The sequence below is a fragment of the Leucopleurus acutus genome, assembly GCF_964270905.1.
Source record: "Leucopleurus acutus genome assembly, chromosome: 20".
NCBI classification, from domain to species: Eukaryota; Metazoa; Chordata; class Mammalia; order Artiodactyla; family Delphinidae; genus Leucopleurus; species Leucopleurus acutus.
In genome coordinates this window covers 21,251,853-21,271,644 of record NC_139162.1, presented here as the reverse complement: position 1 = coordinate 21,271,644, position 19,792 = coordinate 21,251,853, and the positions used below count along the sequence as shown (strand labels likewise).

Below are 19,792 nucleotides of genomic sequence, written 5' to 3'. Positions count from 1 at the left end.
TTCATTCAAAAATTCCTGGCTGGCTGAGAAGCCTGATTTTAATTAGAGAACATAGCTCCAGAGCTAAACCAGGGCTCTGAAGCCTTCTTGGGCAGTGGGAAGTATCTCCAGGTGATGCTCTCAAAACCAAACTCTGTTTCTAAATGCTTATTCACAGGCAAGGCAGAGCAGCGTTACCTGGTTAGAAAGTGGCTTGGTCTGGTCACTCTCACAGATGAAGCCTTCATAAGGGGCAGCAAACTTGGGAGCATTGTCGTTGACATCAAGGACCCTAATGGCCACAGGGACTTTGGCTTCCTGATGCCGGTTGTCTGAAAGGAGAGAATTGAGACAGTAAACATGTGCAAGGGAGGAATCCATGTTGGTCCAAGGTTACTCTTGGGAAAAAGTGAGCTCCAGCCACTCATTCAGGCCCTGCAGGGAAAGGCACTGTTGGCACAAAAATCACCTAAAATCCAAAGTATGCCAAATCCAATGTGAGGGGGATGTCCTAGAATAAAGGTCAACATTAGACCAGTAAGAAATAAACCACTTTTCCCTTTCTGTTGAGGTTTAATTCTAAATGCTTATAATGGAGACTGTCCCCCTCAGAGTGTAGTCCGCAACAGCATTTCTCAAAGTGGGATCCCCAGAGGAGCATCAAACAATTTGGGAATTTGTTGGAAGTGAAAATTCTCAAACCCAACCCAAGACCTGAGTTAGAGGCTCTGAGAGTGGGATCCAGAAATCTTTGTTACAAGCCTTTCATGATAATCCATTGCATGATCAAGTTTGCAAACCACCGGTCTATAGGTAAAAAAGAACCCACAGATCTTGGCTCTAAGGATTCTGCTGCTCTGGGTTTAAACAAAACTGAGGATAAAGTGGGGAATCTTTCAGCGGTGGTTAAGAGTTTCAAGCTGCTACAGACTATCAGCTCATGTGCCAAGTCTGTACCCAGTTCTGCCAAAGAAAATGAAAACATCTCTATTTGCTTATATGTCTCCCTAGATAGACAACCAAAAATAAATTTTAAAGATTGAAAAATATGTTTAAGACTAAAAAAAAAATTGTTCTATCTCAGCTGTCTGTTATTTTCCAGAATATATAGAAAGTCTCAAGGAATAATATTTGGTAAAGTAGAATCAAAACCCTTAGGATAATACTTACGGATTTCTGCTGCAAAAACTGATATGTTGAGCCAGGCAGTTTCTTCTCTATCCAAAGGTTTTGTAGTTTTAATAAAACCATCCTCTGGATTAATAGTGAAAAACCTGTCCAGGTCAGTGTGACGATCGATTGAATACCTAAGCAGAATGCAAATGCGGCAATTAGACCAAGACATTCCAAGCAGCTTAATATTTTCTCCATGCTATATTTAAAGCAACTTTTTCAATGAATTGCTTGAGCTAGGTTTTCTTTTTAATCAAATTTACTTTTCAAACTTCTTACATGAATCTTTTATAGAAATCACTTTGCAACATTGGAATTCTTTATTCAGGACAATGAATGAAAGAGCTGTTTAGCATATTTGATTGAGAAATGGAATAATATGTTGCATATCTGATTGAAAAATGGAATAGAATGCTGCATATTTCTTCACATTTACTACAATCACCCACCATCTGAATTTATGAACCTGCATTTGGGAAGTGGGTCTGCCTTGCTTCCAAACTACTCAGAAAGTCACAAGTGTATGGAACATTTGCCAGATTTCTGCATATGAAATATTAAATAGTCTTAAGTTATCATCAAAGATCATTTACGGTGCTGAAAAATCAGTTTTCTCCTTACTTAAGGGAAAATGGTAACTATATTTTGAGTAAATTTATTCAATTTATTTGGTTTTAGGGGTTCTCGGGTAGCTTGGTTCTGAATTCCATTGTGAAATATGCAAAGAGGGCTTGGCCATTCATTTGTAGAGCATTCTCCCCACACTTTAATGACCCCAGGCTGAGCCTAACAGCATAGTTGGAAGGTTTCAGCTACTCCTGTCCACTAGAAAATTTGCTTTTTTCTAACAAAAGACAAAATAATTTCCAGAATATTATGGGGCAAGGTGAGGTAGAAGATGGGTCAAGAGGAGTGGTGTAGTAAGGTAAAATAACTTGCCCAGGATAAAGTTCTGGAGACCTGGCTTTAATAAGTGTTGACAGTTGTCCCATGGCATCCATGGGGGATTGGATCCAGGACACCTGAGGATACCAAAACCCATGGATACTCAAGTCTCATATAAAATGGCGTAATATTTGCATATAACCTACACATATCCTCCTGTACACTTTATTTTTATCTCTATTTTTTTGCGGTACACAGGCCTCTCACTGTTGTGGCCTCTCCTGTTGTGGAGCACAGGCTCCGGATGCTCAGGCTCAGCGGCCATGGCTCACAGGCCCAGCCGCTCCGCGGCATGTGGGATCCTCCCGGACCAGGGCACGAACCCGTGTCCCCTGCATCGGCAGGCGGACTCTCAACCACTGCGCCACCAGGGAAGCCCCCTCCTGTACACTTTAAATCATCTATAGATTACTAAAATACTTAATGCAATGTAAATGCCATGTAAATAGTTGCTGGTGTGCCACAAATTCAAGTTTTGCTTTTTGGAACTTTCTAGACCTTTTTTCCCCAAATATTTTGGACATGTGGTTGGTTGAATCCATTGACATGGAACCCATCAATGCAGAATGCATGGATACAGAAGGCCAACTGTACATATGTCTGAAGGCATTCATTGAGGGCCATAAAACCAAAGAATATTAGAGAATATTAGCAAAGACCATGAATGTCACAGAGTTTAATCTCTTCAATTTACAAATGGTAGGATTTGCAAATGGTCTATTATCTCGCTTCTGGGGGAGCCAATATTAGAACCTGGATCTTCCAGTTCTAGATCATGTTCTTTCCAAGGGAGAGGAATTTAGTGCAGAGCAGCACTTTGCAATATAGAAAACATGAGCTCATCCATGATATTGATGCCTTCACAGCTCCCTATGAGAATGGAATGATGAGTCCCCTTCCCCAGTGAGGAAAGAGAAGATAAACTATCACACACCTCATAAATGTCAGTAGAGGCTCAGTGACTAAACGCTCAGCAGAGCTCTATGTGAAAATAAAGAGAAAATAATAGAATATTTTTTCCCTGCCACTGGGGAGTTTACTATCTAGTTGACATGACAAGACAGGCTCACAGGAAGAACGATAATTAACAAGTATTATTCTATAGAAGTGAAGCGCATGGATTTTAGTTTTGTAAAGTCCTAGGTACAAGTTCATGCTTGGCTACATATATGCTGAGTGATACTGGAAAAGCCACTTAAGTTCTTTGAATTTCAGCTTACTTATCACTTAAACTAGAATATTAATAGTAACCTAACTTTTAGGTTATCTGTGAGAATTACATAAAATGATAGATGTTGAAGATGCATAACCTAGTGCCTCACACATAGTAAACAGAACAACAAATATAGCGGCTCTGATTTTTGTTGTTGGCGCTGCTGTTACACGCTGTGGATAGATCAAATGTCAGTCTACAGAGTATGACTTTCATACTATAGCCAGTGAAAAATCATGAAAGGCTTTTGATCAGAGGAACAAATAAACTAATTCAGACTATCAGGGTGATGAATAAGATAGGGTGGGCAAGGTGGTCTGAGCTAGTGAGAGTGGAGGAAGGAACAGAGGAAACTTAAGGAGGTGATGTATTGATAGTTTTTAAGGAGTGAGGTGATGAGAGAGTGAGGTATAGAAGCGACAGAGGGAATGGAAGACTATGTGATAAAGACAGAACCAGTAGGACTCAGTTGATATTTGGAGATCTGTGGGAGGCTGGGAGAGTCCTTGAGAGTTTCTAGCCTGAGTGTCGCAGAGAGGGAGACATTGGGAAATACAAAGTCAACTTACCAGGAAGGAGAGGTTGAATTTCCACTAGGGCTATGCTGCCACACCAGGAGAGCAAGATTCAACTTTATCAGAGGTTTCACAGAGTCAGGGGTATAGTCGGTCTTTATTTTTTTAAGTATGTCACAAGAAGTATAGGCTCAAAAATATGTTTTTAATGAATGAGCCAGTGAAGGAAAAAGGAAGTGGGTAAAAATGCAGAGCAGACAGCAGAACAAGTACAGAATTAGAATCAGGGAGAAAGATCAGCCTAGAGGCAGAAAATTTAGAGCATTAACTCAATTCAACTAGTAGCATGGACGGAAACTCTACAGATAAGTGGACACAGAGAGAGAAAGTCTGAAGTGAAAGGCTGAGTGTCAGGGAGCCCCCAGTGCCTGGACTGGGATCTCAGACTACTGAAGACACCAGGTATGTCTGAGGCATGAAGAGGTTACTGCCAATGAAGCTAAGAGGAAAGAATATTTCAGGAAGGCAATGGTAAACGAAAAGGTCTCTGATGCTAGAGTCTGAGAAGAAAGCTGCAAACATTTCGAAGCAGCTAAGAGTTTGGCTGACACTATAAGGCCCTCCTACCCATATGTTTAAGGACACAAATGTCCTTAAAGGTGACGATAAGCACTCAGGAAAGTAGGTAGTCTGGCTAGGAGACCCACTGAATAAAAACCTTTAAATGTTATTCTATGAATTGTTTGGCAGTTCTAAGAATGAGGACCTGAGTGGGTGAGGGGAGTTGGTTCAAGGGCCATAGTGAGCATCTTTGGATAATTATAGACATGAAAAATGGCTCCATGCACAGAATAGCTTCCAATGAAAATATGACCCAAATAACCAATCACAGATGTGGATCCTTGGAGATAACGAGGTGTCAAGGAAATGAGCAGCTGTTCCCTGTGTTTTTATATCATCTCTCTTCTAAAAAGCTGCTAATGCACCTTGATATTCTAGGCTAAAGTTAACTCATTTAAAATTCACACCATGAACATTTTGAGTAGTTTAAAGGTGTTACCAAGCTCCTCAGTCGTTACCTGATGTATCTTCTTGCACAGAGAGCATGGTACTCAAACCTTCCTGGGAAATCTTTCCATCAGTGGCTGCCCAGCGAGAGTAACAGCTCATAGTGGACTCAAGGCAGCTCTGGACTAAAATCCAGTCTCCAATACTGACTGTTCATGTGACTTTGGGTAATTCACATCATCTCTTTGAGCCTCAGTATTTCCATCTATTGGACCCTAACGTGATCACAGCCTCAAGGGTGTCTGAGGATTAACTTAAATAACTTAGTGCAGGGTTGTCTGGGGCCAAGAAGATGCTCAATAAAGGGTAATTTCCTTCCTTTCTCACCAAAGGGGCAATGTTCAAAGACTTAAAGGCAACTGAACAGCATTTACATTTGGGACTTCCTTCTGCTCTGTCAGCATTTTCTTTGGTATAAATAGAAAAACTCCATTGTCCATGGCAATTTTTTTCATACTCAGATCTATTTACTTTTCTTCCCAGCTTTATTGAAATATGATTGACAATAAAAAAGTCTGTATTTAATGTGTACAACATGATGTTTTAATATAAGTGTACCTTGTGTAATGATTACCGTAATCAAGCTAATTAACATAGCCACTGCCTCACACAGCAACCATTTCCTGTGTGTGTGTGTGTGTGTGTGTGTGTGTGGTGAGAACACTTAAGATCTACCCTCTTTGCAAATTTCAAGTCTACAGTACATTATTATTAACTATAGTTACCATGCTGACCAATATCTCCTCATTTTCCCCACTCCCTAGCCCCTGGCAACCAGTGTTCTACTCTCTGTTTCTATCAGTCAGACTTTTTTAGATTCCACATATGAGTGATATGCTATATTTGTCTTTCTGAGTCTGGCTTATTTCATTTAGCACAGTATCCTCCAAATTCACATATGTTATCACCAATGGCAGGATTTTCTTTTTTCAGGCTAAATAATAGTCTGTTTTATATATATAATATACACATATATATGTGTGTGTGTGTGTGTGTGTATATATATATATATATATATCACTATTTCTTAATCCATTCATCTGTCGACGAACATTTAGATCGTTTCCATATCTCGGCTATTGTGAATAATGCTGCATTGAACACGAGAGTGCAGATACGTGTTCAAGATGCAGCCATTATGGAAAGCAGTATAGAGATTCCTCAAAATGTAGATGGAGGCTGGATTTGTTCTGTGGGCTGTAGCTTATTAACCCCTGACCTAGACAGACACATCCCTGGCCCTCTTTAACTGTGCCAGGGACAACACAGTGTAAGCTGTCATTGTGATGTATGGTGAGAGCTGTGAGGTGGAAGCCGCATTTGATCCATCTTAGGGTGCCCTGGAAGAATTCCTAGAGGAGGTGACACCTAAGTGGAGGTGGGAAAAATGAGTACCATGTAGCAAGTTGGAAAGGATGAGAGTGAGATCTCCAACCAGAAAGAAGAACACACAAAGGTCAGGAATTAGAAGGGGACAGGAAGTAGCCCAGTCTAGCTGCAACTGAGAGTCTGATGAGAAGGGAGAGTAGGACAAAAAGCAGGAGACCAGCAGGACACAGCAGGAACTGGGGGGGAGGGGCTCGAAGAAGAGCCTTAAGCCAAGTAAGAGAATTGAGACTATTTTGGAGTAGGGGACAATGGGAAACAATCTGATCAATGATTATTTTTGTCATTGTTGCTGTTTAACTGAAGTGTGATGTGATGTTTGGATGTGCATTTTAAAACAATCAGTCTGGCTACAGGATGACGGAAAGGTAGGTGGGAGGTCGGGGGCAGGGGGACCATGAGGAGGCCGAGGAAGGAATCTAGGCAAGAAGGGAATTAGGGGAGTGGCCATGGAAAAATAAACACCTGCTAGAATCCAGTCCAGGGCAGGTTTCAGCCAACTTTACACTTCTGCCCTATATGGACATGCCTTGAATCTGTGACTCAAGCCTCCTTCTCAGCCTCTTTCTCATCACCCTCTCATCTTCATCGTCAATCTCATTGGTCATTAGCTCAGGTTGGGGAGCAGGGGAGGCAGGGTTCTGAATGGCTTTTCTAGCTTTCTTGTCTAAGTCACAAAAGTATATTTGTGATAATAAAAGCATCCTAAATTTGAGGGGCACTTTGTTATCTCTTCAAAGTGTTCAGCAGATAGATAGACAGGGCTTGCCTTCTGAGCCTCCTGTTCACTGTCTGTGTCTCTTTGGTTAAGTCACTTTGCCCTGCAGAGCCCCAATTTCCTCTTAATTTAAGAGATAATAATTCCTAGAAAATAACGTTGAGGGGATAAATTGGATTATATATCTGATACCCCTAGTGCAGTAACTGGAGCATAGGAAGGTGTTCAATAAATTAGAATTACTGTTATTATTTCACAATCATTATTTATACTTCACCACAGTTCTCTGAGACAGGCAAAGCTTAGGGTTACATCACCTAGTATATATTGGGAAATCTGCTCCAGAAATTCTGGAGCTTGAACAAGTCTATCCAAAGAGTTGGTGCAGAGGTGGAGTAGAACTCATGTCTTCTAAGTCTTCATCTTGTTTACACTGAATGATATCTTGGACCTTTTCTGAGACTGAAGGACCTGGTTCCTATAGGGATTTCCTAAAATCTCTTGCCTCTGGAATTGCCCATCCAGGCTTTAAAAATAAATTTCTCTGTACCTTATCGGGCTATTGGCAGCATCAGGGTCTTTGGCATGCACTCTCCCCACCACAGTGCCAGCAGCTGCATTTTCTTGGACTTCATGGATATAACTCGGGGCCAAGAACATGGGGGGCTCATCAGCATCTTCCACTGCAATCTTGACCGTCACGGTGTCTTTGAAAGGCCCGTTGCTGATGAATTTTGGGTCGATGTGCACGTTGGCTGCCTCTACCTTCAAGCTGTATGCTCTTTTGGTTTCAAAATCTACAGGCTGGCAAGAAAGAAGAGAAGATTGACAACCAATTCCTTGAAAGAATAATGGAAAAGAAAAACCTGATTGTTTTATAGGGCACCATGAATAGTTGTTCAAAGAGAGAAAATCAGTGTTTATTCAATATCCAGTTACCTGAGCCATTTGGTTAGAAAATCAGACAAATCATTTGCTGAAACTTGTAATGCGCTTAATGGGTAATTCTAGGAGCATGACAGACACAGAAGGGCCACATCATCAAAAGTGAACCACATTCTATGAACACACTAAGGCTGCCCAATTCAGTCACTAAAATCATTTAAGGAAAGGAATTAAGACATTACAAAAATAAATGTTATAGCCCATTCTGAAAAGTACTAAGAATCTTGGTAATAAAAATAGTCAATGAATTTCAGGCAAAGAAAAAGCAATGTCTTGTTAGATGACTGCTCCCCTCCACACATACACACTTCTGGCTTAATCATATTGATAGTCTCATTTTTAAAGTTTCCGACCATGTAGCATTTCTCAAAGTCTGGGACCCTTACCAGCAGTGACCCATACACTGACTTAAGGTGATTTATGGGTAATTTTGCGTGGGTGGGTTTTTTGAATGACATTATCCTAATTACTGATCCTATTATTTCTTTTCCAATTCTTCCATTCCCAAACACGTCAAGGATATCTCAGTATACTGCTAACTTTTAACATTCCTGTTATGCTTCCTGATCTCCCTTTCAAGAGACTATGATATAACTCTCTAGCTAGAATGTAATGACATCGTTTTGTTTTGACTGCATTCATTTTAGGTTACCTCCTACTTATGGCAAGTGATATAGTACAGTGTGAATACTTCCCCGTTAAAAGAATACATATATGTAAAAAAAGTCCATTTAAAGAAAAACAATTATAAACAATATAGATTTTACACAGATGTGAAAAAATATTAAGAAGCAGCATTTGAATGGCTGTCATTATTAAGAAATTGATGGTAAGCACTCCCTAAATCTGAAGGAGACAATGTTCTGTGAATCAATCAGTAAAGGGTGAAAAGTAAAATTATAGAAGAGAAACAAGCCTTCCTGCCTAGGAAACAGAACTTTCTAATTAGCACTCTGGATGATACTGAACTCCCAAATGTTTGGAAAGAGTTGGGTCTTTTAAGGCTAGCATCTGCCTGCCATGTTGTCATCATCTGCCTGGTATTATTTTGAATGGGCATATAATCATAGGGCTTAGTCCTAACCTAATTCTCCAGCACTCTAAACTGAGGATTATTCCAGTTTCAGGAAGGTTAAACACATTCAACACCCTTGACACTTTTTCCATCATTTTTCCACCCCCATCTCCCCAGAGTCAGAGAACACTCCCTTTTCCTGAAGCAAAATGTGTCACCAGCTGCTCCGTCATTCCGAACTCAGCAGCATCTTTGTCCTTCACTGGGTTACTGAGCAGCAGAAAGAAATGATATTTATAGGCTGACGGTATGAGACTGCTGCAATTCCTCAAAAATCTCTGCGATTATTAGACAAAATAAAACATGAATATGATATTCTGAGACCAGGTAAGAAGAAATTTTCTGATCTCAGATAGCCTGTTGATTCTCCTAGAACAGAAAGTTTTGAACTTGGTTTAGACAGATACCTAAGGACCCAGAGCATTGTTTCCACTGGAAAGCCTTGTTGTTGTTGAAGCCAGTATAGTCATGCTGCAGTTTGACTGATACTTTTTGAATCTCAAGTGAAGGTCCCCAGATCTTTGCAAGTGTTTGTCTGTTTCCTAGTTTGGTGAGATTTTACTGTCTTCTGGTACTCACCCCAGGCTTGTGAAGTCCTCCCCATCTCCCCCAGACACATTTGTGTAGCCCCTTAGTTGCCCATCTGCAGTCCCTCATCCCCCACCCCAGCTAGGTGAGGAGCATCCCAAAGGACTCTACTGAGTCTTGTTGATCTTTGCCTCCCCAATGCCCAGTAATGACCATACCAAGTGATCACATGTACCAATCATTGCGACTGAATGGGAAGCAGAGTTGATGGATGGACAACATTTAAGCATTTGCCTACAGTTTATTCCCTGCCTTCTTCCAAAAGGGATTTAAGGTAGTTTCCCACGTGAACCTTTATATCCATGTTATGAGTAGTTGAAATAAAGTTAAATGAGGCAACATACTACATAAGCCATAAAAATCTCAATACCCCTGAGTTTACTAATCCTACCTCTAAAAATTCTCCCTGGGGGATTAATTCAACAGAAAACCCAAAGAAACAATATTCAAAAATGCATGATGTTTAGATATCATAGAGGGAACAATATTCAAAAATGCATGATGTGGGCTTCCCTGGTGGCACAGTGGTTGAGAGTCCGCCTGCTGATGCAGGGGACACAGGTTCGTGCCCCGGTCCGGGAAGATCCCACATACCGCGGAGCAGCTAGGCCCGTGAGCCATGGCCGTTGAGCCTGCGCGTCCAGAGCCTGTTGCCCCGCAACGGGAGAGGCCACAGCAGTGAGAGGCCCGTGTATGGCAAAAAAAACCCCAAAACAGCATGATGTTTAGATATCATAGAGGGGTTATATTTAATCATGGGAAACATACACACAAAACACCAAATCCAACTGTGAGATTTTATTAAGGAAATAATGGTCCATCAATAGGATGGGATGTTATGTAGTCATTAAAAATAATTATGTATATTATATAGCAGCATGTAAAATGTTTATGATGTGCCATTAAGTTAACAAATCAGATCACCCTATGACTGCAACTGTTTTAAATGTTACATATCCACATCTATATACATGTGGACACAGAATATAAAGAAATAATCAGGCATAAAATTGGCTTTATTAAAATTATTAATTAAAAAATATTTTAAATGCCTTCTAATGCTGTTCTCACACTGCTTTACAGGCAGTTTATTTGTTTGAAAGTAAATACCTCAGAAACTGTGCCAGGATCTCTCAGTGATAATTGGAGTCCCACTCGGTCAAAGGTGCTGCACGATTGGATTTTCCTCCCCAAGTCTACCAAGCCACCTACAAGTCTCATCTTTATTTTGCTAACCACACAGAGATTGTCTCAGTATCCTGAAGGCAGCTTCTCTCTCTCATGCACCATTATAATCCTGACACCTACTGTGTCTGACACAGAGTACTCAAGAAATATTTATTGCTTTCTAAGCTATTCAATAAATGAATGACGCTAGCTCCTAAATAACTCTTGAATTCTTCACCTTTACCTCTTCTGCCTTCTTCAGGTCTTTGTAATTCCTCCCTTGCATTCCAACAAGATTTCTTCAACTGGTCCCACTGTATCCATCTCAAAACCCTCAAGACTGAACTTATTCAAGTTTCTTAACTGTGTCCTATTTCCCTCAACACCAGTCCTTCATGAGCTCATTTTCTCTGACCTTCCTCTCCTTATCTATCTGGTAATTTCCTATTCATCTATGAAGGCTCAGCTCTAGAACTGCCCCCTGTAAGCAGTCATTCATGACCCATAGTCACAGATCTTATCATACTTTATCACAGTTGCTTCTCAGCTGGGGAGTGATTTTGCTGTACCTCACCCCACGTATGTTAGGGAATGTCTAGAGCTATTTTTAGTATCACAACTGGTGGGGCTGGATGTGTGCTTACTGACATCTAGTGAGGAGAGGCCAGGAATGTTGCTAATCGCCATACAATGCACAGCCCTGCCCCTACAGCAGAGAATCCTCTGTCCTGAAATGTTAATAGTGTCAAGGCTGGGAAAACCCCCTCTATGTTATTTGTCTTTTCGCTTTTAACTGTCCTGTTAAATTGTGATCTTCTTGTGACCAGGACTCTGTTTCTTCAGTTTTAGATGTCCAGCCTCTCACAAAGGGTGTGCCTGACAAATAATAATAACTCAATAACTCTTGGTAGAAAAAGGTTGAATGAATTAAGGAATAAGTGAAAAAACTATATTAAAAATATTTTTAAAAGACAAAAATATTTTCACGGATCTCTCTGTATCTTTTTTTTTTTTTTTTTTTTTTTTTGCGGTAGGTGGGCCTCTCACTGCTGTGGCCTCTCCCGTTGCGGAGCACAGGCTCCGGACACGCAGGCTCAGCGGCCATGGCCCACGGGCCCAGCCTCTCTGCGGCATGTGGGATCTTCCCAGACCAGGGCACAAACCGGTGTCCCCTGCATCAGCAGGCGGGCTCTCAACCACTGCGCCACCAGGGAAGCCCTCTCTGTATCTTTTTATATTATTAAATCATATATATAATAATTTCTATAAGGATCCATCATTTTACTCTATTAAATTCACCTCTCAATATTTTTTCCTGCTGGACAGTTGGAACTTTGTGTTATAAGCTTAAGCAAACGTTCTTTTACAAATTAAAGAACATCTTACTCTGTTTTAAACCTAAACATCAGTGCTTTATAGAAGATTATTCTTTTGCCCGGAAGAAACACATTGAATTGGGGGAAAATGTGCAAATTAATCATATGCAGAGAGCTCACGTGCGATGTGTTAGTTCCATGGGGTGATTTACATGTTGCAGATTTTAGAGACACAGTGTGTGTTTATACCCTGAATACATTGAAAACAGGTGACAACCTAAGCATAACCAACTACCCAATTACTTGAACAGCAAAGGATGGGAAGTCACTGCTCATATGTCAGTGGCAAGCAGGAGGGATAGAAATGTTAACTAACAAAGCCAGTTGACAGCTCTATGCTACACGTAGTCACACAGCTACTTTTCCAAAGGAGGAACCAGAAGAAGTGATTACCCCAGCCCCTTGTGGCTGCTGATTAGGCTTCTGTGGCTACACCATTCATCATCACTAATGTTGACTTTTCCAAGTATCCAGAGTTCACCCCGACTTCCATATTCTTTTATGACAGAGTCACTTCTACTTTCTCTTTGTTTGGGTCCCCTCCTACTTCCCCCAAACCTAACAATGCTTCCTTATGTTGTGAAAAGTCGGCTTCCTAGAACACCTCTCTCCCTGCTCTCCTTACCAAAAGATTCCTCCCAGGAATCTCCCTCTACCCCACCCTTGCCTCCTCTCCAGCTACTGGCCTCTTTATTGATTCTTCAAATTAATTTTTTTTATCAGTGTTCCAGGCCAATCTTTTCCATCACACCAAGGAGCTTAATATTCATGTTACAAAACCAAGTTGAAAATTAATACTTGATTAAAACCAAGGTAATCCCATCATCCAATTCAGATTTAATACTCCATATACTTTGATGATGGAGAAGTATTGATTTTTCAAGTGGTAAATCAGGGGTAAAACCGTTTTAGAATATACTGTAACTGTTTCTTTACCTGAAAGTGAATCAAATCTGGCTCTCTTCTATAACCCCTTTCTGGTCTGTCTATTTGCAAAATGTCTTGAGTGGGAAGATGTTCTAGAATACACCAAGTTTGAATTCCATGTCTTTAAATTACTAGCTGTGTGATTACAACCGGGTCAAATTATTTAATCTGTCTGAGCCCCAGTCTCCTCACAATTAAACTGAGGTATCATTGCTGACTGGGATAATAACATCTACTTTATATGATTTTTATCATGTAAAATAAATGAATGCTTATAAGAGGCTCAGGCTTTGGCCAATATTTAGAATTGAGTAAATGTTAGATTTTTTTTAAACCAAACAAGAACAAGCAATAATCTCATTTTTGTAGTGAATTAATCTCAGGGACACATTTTTAGCAACAATTTAGCTGACTATGAGGGAAGGCCCATTATTATTGCTTCTCAGGTTCAATCTTGAGGGAAAATCAAGCAGAGGTTTGGTTTAAGTTTCACAGAAGGCCCAGCAATGTAATGGGCCTTGGATGTTTGAGATAAGAGAAGTTCCAAAGAGCCTGTATTAACAGACTCAGCTTGGCAGAGCTAAAGAGGGAACTTCCATGTATGCTCAGGGCTGTCTGTCCAAAATCTAGATTTATCTAGCTATCTTTCTTTCCATGGGGAAACTGTGCCAAGTCACATAAGAACTAACCAGCAATCTCAGGGCAGGTATTATCACTCCCCCTCTTTTTTTTTTTCCAGTTTTATTGAGATATAATTTACATACATACAGCACTGTCTAAGTTTAAGGTGTATAGCATAACAATTGGACTTTCATACATCAGGAAATTATTACCACAATAAGTTTAGTGAACATTCATCATCTCATATAGATACAAAAGAAAAAGAAAAAGAATTTCCTTTTGATGAGCTCTCTAAGGATTCACTCTCTGAACAACTTTCATATATAACATACAGCAGTGTTAATTATATTAATCACAGTGTACATTGCATCCCTAGACTTATTTATCTTAAAAGTGGAAGTCTGTGCCTTTTGACCCCCTTCCTCCAACTTCCCCTCCCCCCACCCCCCACTTCTGGCAACCACATATCTGATCTCTTTTTCCATGAGTCTATTTGTTTGCTTGTTTTTGAAGTATAATTGACCTACAATACCATCTTAGTTCCTGGTGCACAACATAGTGATTTGATATTTCTATATATTTCAAAATGGTAAATCTAGTTGTCATCTGTCATCATACCAAGATATTACATTATTATTGACTATACTCCCCAAATCATACAAAAACTAACCATCAAACTCAGGCAGGCATCATTGGCCCCTTCTGCCAGCTTCCTCTGGAATACAGTTCTGTTATCTCCCCAAAGCTCAGAGTTTAACTGCAGAGTCAGGTCCAGCCCTCAGTTGTCCATATTCTCCTTTCTTTAGCCTTCAACTCCCTGTTTCCAGCAGCGGTGCCTCGGCAAGGCAGGCCACAGCACTGCCACATCTGATTCCTCACCCTAACTCACCTTTTTCAGTTTCACCACACCCTCCTGTGTTTCATAGTCCGTTGTGATTTCAAACAATTCCATCCCATCTCCATCAACAATATTGTATGTGACTAAGCCATTTTCTCCAATGTCTGGGTCTTTAGCCTTCACTCTTCCCACTTCCTCCCCGGGTACAGCTGCTTCTGACACAGACATCTGGTATACGCCTAGAAGAAGAAGACATCTATTTTTATTTTCCCTTTTATTTGGCAGCTGTAAGACTTTAGATTTCATTGAATCTCAATAAATTTCTCAAAGGGTTTGACATTGAACTTTCTATTGATTGAAAACATGAAAGAAGTGAATGGATGGGAGAAAGATCCCACATGGCTTGCTTGTCAAAGAAATGTTTTCTGCAAAGGATGATGAAACAATATCAGGGTCCAGGGTGGTAGGGTGGGGTCACCCATCACATGTGAGAGAGGAAAACAATGCCCAGTTACATTTCACATCAGGAACTGATGGAGAGCCATGTATATCTTCACACATTCAAAAAAATCAAAACTTCTTTTTACGTCTTTGGAATGGTCTGTAAGTTAATTCTAAGGCTCACATGTGGCACTGCCAGGTGCCCAGAAAAAGAACACCCTTCCCTGTTTAAAAGCCTTCCGTAGCTCCATATTTATTTTAAAATCAAATGCAAGTTGTATCCTTCATGGTCATGATCCTTCCAGCTGTATATCTGACTCTTCTTACTTTACCTCCTTCACCATTTGATTAACTGATACCTTATATGGAAAAGCTTCTCACTGGGCCAGACAAATCATGTGAATACCTGGGGATAAAAATTATAAACAAAGCAAACAGCAAATTGCAGAAACCCCTGAAGTGGGAACACAGTGAATACATACAGAACAGCAAGACCACAAGTGTGACTGCAGCCTTCTGGTAGGAGGTAAGGGTATATAGGGAGGCTGGGGCCCAACTGTGCACAAAGGGCATTGCAGGAGATGGAAAAGACTTCAGGTTTTCCTTAAACTTGGTGGGAAGCCACTGAAAGGTTTTCAGTAGAGAAGTGAGATTTGAGATAATCTTATTTGCATTATCACAATTCAGAAATACTCTCTGCGAAACAACGTAGAGAAGCAAGGGTTGGAAACCTGGCCTCTACCACTTTTAAGCCAAGTGGTCTTGGGCAAGTTACTTAAGCTCTTTAAGCTTTAGTTTCCCCTTATGTGGATTTTATCAGTTCTAATACTCTGTCTGCATTTATCTATTGGGTTGGCCAGAAAGTTTGTTTGGGTTTTTCCATAACATCTTTTAGAAAAATCTGAATGAACTTTTTGGCCAACCCAATATATTGTTTGGCTGTGAATACTTTCGGTTCAGACCCATATTTAACTTAAACACACCATGCCCTCCATGATAGAGGACAAGTAGGAGGTGGGAGTCTCTGCAGATAATTACCAATTTACATGAAGGTTTAGAAAAACCTACTCCCAGTCTTCGTCAAGTTCATAGCTGTAAACCTGGTATCTTCACAGTAGTGATGTAACTTTACTCTATGATTGTACGTGAGCAAGGGTATTAATCACTACCTGCCAATAGTCCTGCATGGCCTTTTGCATCCAGCATACCAGCCAGCTTTAGAGTGGATAACGGAGCATGCAGTTTCTTAAGGCTTTACGCTTATTGGAGATGCTGAACCTTGTGGCTGACCAGGCAAGGCAGTCTTCAACTCTTTGGTGACTTTATGAGAACTGGCTGTTGCCTTGTAATCCTCTATCTCAATGTCTCCCTTGCATAGATTGTTGTCTTTGGATTCCTTTGAGTGACCATGCATGGTGCCTTCCTGGGGCCATACTTGGTGGCCCTCCCTGTTCTCTCATTTATAAAAAGTGCCATCTCTCTGGAATAAACTCACAGTCTCTACCAGCTACTCTCCTCATTAATGAAGAAGACACTTTCATGGTGAACCCCCCGTGACCTAGCAGCAGCAACATCATTACAATCACACTGTACCTCTGTCTCTACTTATAATGTACACATAACCAGATCTGTGTACAGAATCTGGCTTTGCCATGTCCTTCGGGCAAGTTACTGCACCCTTCATGGGACTCAGTTTTATCTGTAAAGTGGAGGCTCTTGTAGAGATCTGTAATAGTAGTAACTATTCATTAAAGGATGGTAGTTGTAATTATAATGATTAATAATGACCTTTCAAATCATTTTTTCTTTTATTTCCTGTTGCAAGCCTATCAGTTTTGTAGAAGGACCATAATCCCCTAGATAATACTGATAATAATGGCTAACATTTGTTGACAACTTATGCCAGATAACATTGTAAGATTTTACACTAGCTCATTTAGTTCTAACAGCATCCTATTAATTGAGCCCTGTGGAAGATTGTATTTTGCAAAAATAGTCCAAACAGTATCTCCAAGCCCACATGCTTTTCTTTCAACGTGACTTTAACAGTCCTTCCCTTGAAAGGTGGGGTCTACAAGAACTCCACTTACATTTGGGCAGTCTTATGACTACAGTAGAAATGACGCTATGTGATTTCTGAAGCTAGGTCACAATACGCAATACAGTTTCTGCTTGGTGTCCTTGGGGCTCTCTTCACTTTTAGAACCTATCCAAGCCACTCCTTTGAGGCTGATATGAAGGGGAACCAACAGCCAACATTAACTTGCCAGCCATGTGACTGAGCCATTTTGGAAGTAGATCTTCCAGCCCCAAACTGTGCCAGTTGATGCTATGGAAACAGAAACAAGCTGCCTCCTTCAGGTTTTGCCCAAATTGCAGACTCATGACAAAAATAAACGATTATAATTGTTTTAAACCACAAGATTTGGGGCAGTTTGTTAGGTAGCAATAGATAACTGATTCAGGTACTATTACATATCCAGGTTAGAAATGAGAACACTGAGACAGAGAAAGGTTAATTAATTACTACATCACATCATGAGCACCTAGCAAAATGGATTTTCTGTTCCCAGGGTTGTAGAACATTTTATGTCTCCACTTTCTCCCACTACCTCTCCTCCACTTAAGTTTTTTGTTGTCGTTACTCCACTTAAGTTCTTTGTTGTCCTCCACTTAAGTTTTTTGTTGTCTTGTTTTTTGCAAGAATGATATAAAGAGCCTCCATTTTTCTAGATTTCTTCTGGAAAGTTGAGTACAGCAGGAATGGGTCAGAGAAGAGTTGGCTGTGGCACCATTGGAAAGTGAAAGCCAAGCCCACCTACTTACTCTGTGGAAACTTTGGTGGGTTGTCATTGACGTCAGTCAGTGTGATCGTCACTTTGGTTGTCCCTGAGAGTCCACCCATGTGTCCACCCATGTCCTTGGCCTGGATCACCACGTGGTACTCCTCCTTAGCTTCCCTGTCCATGTTGGGAAGGGCTGTTCTGATGATACCTGGACAGGTGAGCAGGGAACATCACAGATATTCATTGATAACATTATAACAAAAACGATCTAGGCACAGGGGAAGCAAAGATGAATAGAACAGCACCTGCCCTCACAGAAGAGTCACTCAAACATGGCAATTATCATCAAAAGTAGCCATACCTGGAGCATCATATAGATATACTTTCTAGCAAATTGTCATAATTATTAATACAGCATTAAAATTTTATGTTTCATATGTTGTACTGTAAATTCAAGTAATAACCTCACCCTTCTCAGGTGTGACACTTAAAGATCCTAAAGACTGATATATTTGAGGATGCACTGCATGAACATCAGTAACAAACCCATGCTTTTGGACTGCCAGCAGAATCTTTTGACTATCTATGCCTGCATGCAATTCTTAGAAACATTTCTATGGTCCATATTAAGTTAAAAGTAGAAGGCGATATATTAAAATGTTGATATTAATTTTTTTTAAGTGTATACCAAATGGGTTAAAAATATATACAATGCTTATACAAACACTTACTGTCTACTATCCGCTATCACTGGAAACAATGATACGTTAATAATTGAATTCTACATCATCTCTGGATATTAGCACATTATTGGTGTGGAAACCATGCTCACTTAAATCTTTTGGGAACATATTCAAGCTTTTTCTGTCTTTAGATAACGGTAACATTTATACTGGAAATATAAGAGAGTGCTGTGGAAGCTTTAAGCCCTTATCCTTTTCTGACCCTGACGTTTGTATGTTTCTCAGCAACATCCTTGAACTCACTGAGCCTCGTTTTTCTTGTCTGTTAAATAATTTGGTAGGTTCAAATTGGTGGTTCTTAACTATGAGTCCCTGAGACACGAAAGTTGCAACTGGAGTCCTTCCAGCGATTTTAACATCCCCAAAATCCATATGAAATCCCACATTTATCCTTGGTTAATCTGAAAATTAATTGGCAAAGTTAATTGGTAAATGCCTTTGATGAAATCATAGCAAGTAGCCCCATAAATTGTGATCTGAAGCAAAGAGGCTACAAATAAATGATTACATAGGGAAGTGGAAGTTATGTTCAATAAGTGGGCAAAGTATCTGATTGGCAGGCTATATATATACATATAAACATATATATTTGATAAATTTTAACTATAATAATAAAAGCGGATTGTTTGTAAACATCTTTCAAACACATGGGGGTATATTGTGGAAAAAAAGAAATGAGTTTGGGGTATAATATCGTGGACTAGCAGGTTCACAGGACTTTAGTGTTTATTCTAATAAAAGGATCCTAGAATCAAATTTGGTACAAATGGAGTGAACCATTTTGGCGTGGGTTTTGGTTGTTTGTATTTGTTCACTCTTTCGGTTTGCTGTTTGTTTTCTGTATGGAATTTGCAGAGCCTCCTTCTTGGATGCTAACGCCGCTGGGAATCTAAGCACAGTGGAGGAGGTTGGGGATATGCCTCCTCCCAGACACACGTTAGCATCAGTTCCCACCCTCACCATCCCCAGCCCTGGCTTTGAGAGCTGCCAGTTTTCATACCAGTCTTCAAGTCCTGTGGTCTCTTAATTTGGATCCACCGTTGAATTTTATGATAAAACATACTTTAAGATAAATTCTTAAGTTGAATTTTAAGATATGATTTTAAGAGAAAAGTTGCATCTAAGATTATATTTATTACTGTGACATGGTGCAATACAGACAGTATCTAATCCTCACAATCGTCTTGTTAGGTGGCCCTTTTTATATTTTAGAAAACTAGGACTCAAATAAGTTTTAGTGAGCAGGCCTGGACTCCTTATTCACAATGTGTCGCAAATCGCAATGCCA

General features: G+C 40.2%; 1 protein-coding gene across 6 annotated transcripts in view; it reads right to left on the bottom strand.

Annotated features, from left to right (window-relative positions):
• CDH11 (cadherin 11) overlaps window positions 1–19,792 on the bottom strand; it is a 146,343-nt gene that overhangs the window by 20,602 nt on the left and 105,949 nt on the right. For all 6 annotated transcript variants that reach the window (XM_082863243.1, XM_082863244.1, XM_082863241.1 and 3 more), the window contains 5 exons: window positions 17,802–17,969; window positions 14,586–14,773; window positions 7,548–7,801; window positions 1,150–1,286; window positions 178–311 (listed from right to left, as the gene is read on the bottom strand). In XM_082863243.1, coding sequence (XP_082719369.1) covers window positions 178–311; window positions 1,150–1,286; window positions 7,548–7,801; window positions 14,586–14,773; window positions 17,802–17,969 — 881 coding nt within the window. The remainder of the gene's footprint in view (window positions 1–177; window positions 312–1,149; window positions 1,287–7,547; window positions 7,802–14,585; window positions 14,774–17,801; window positions 17,970–19,792) is intronic.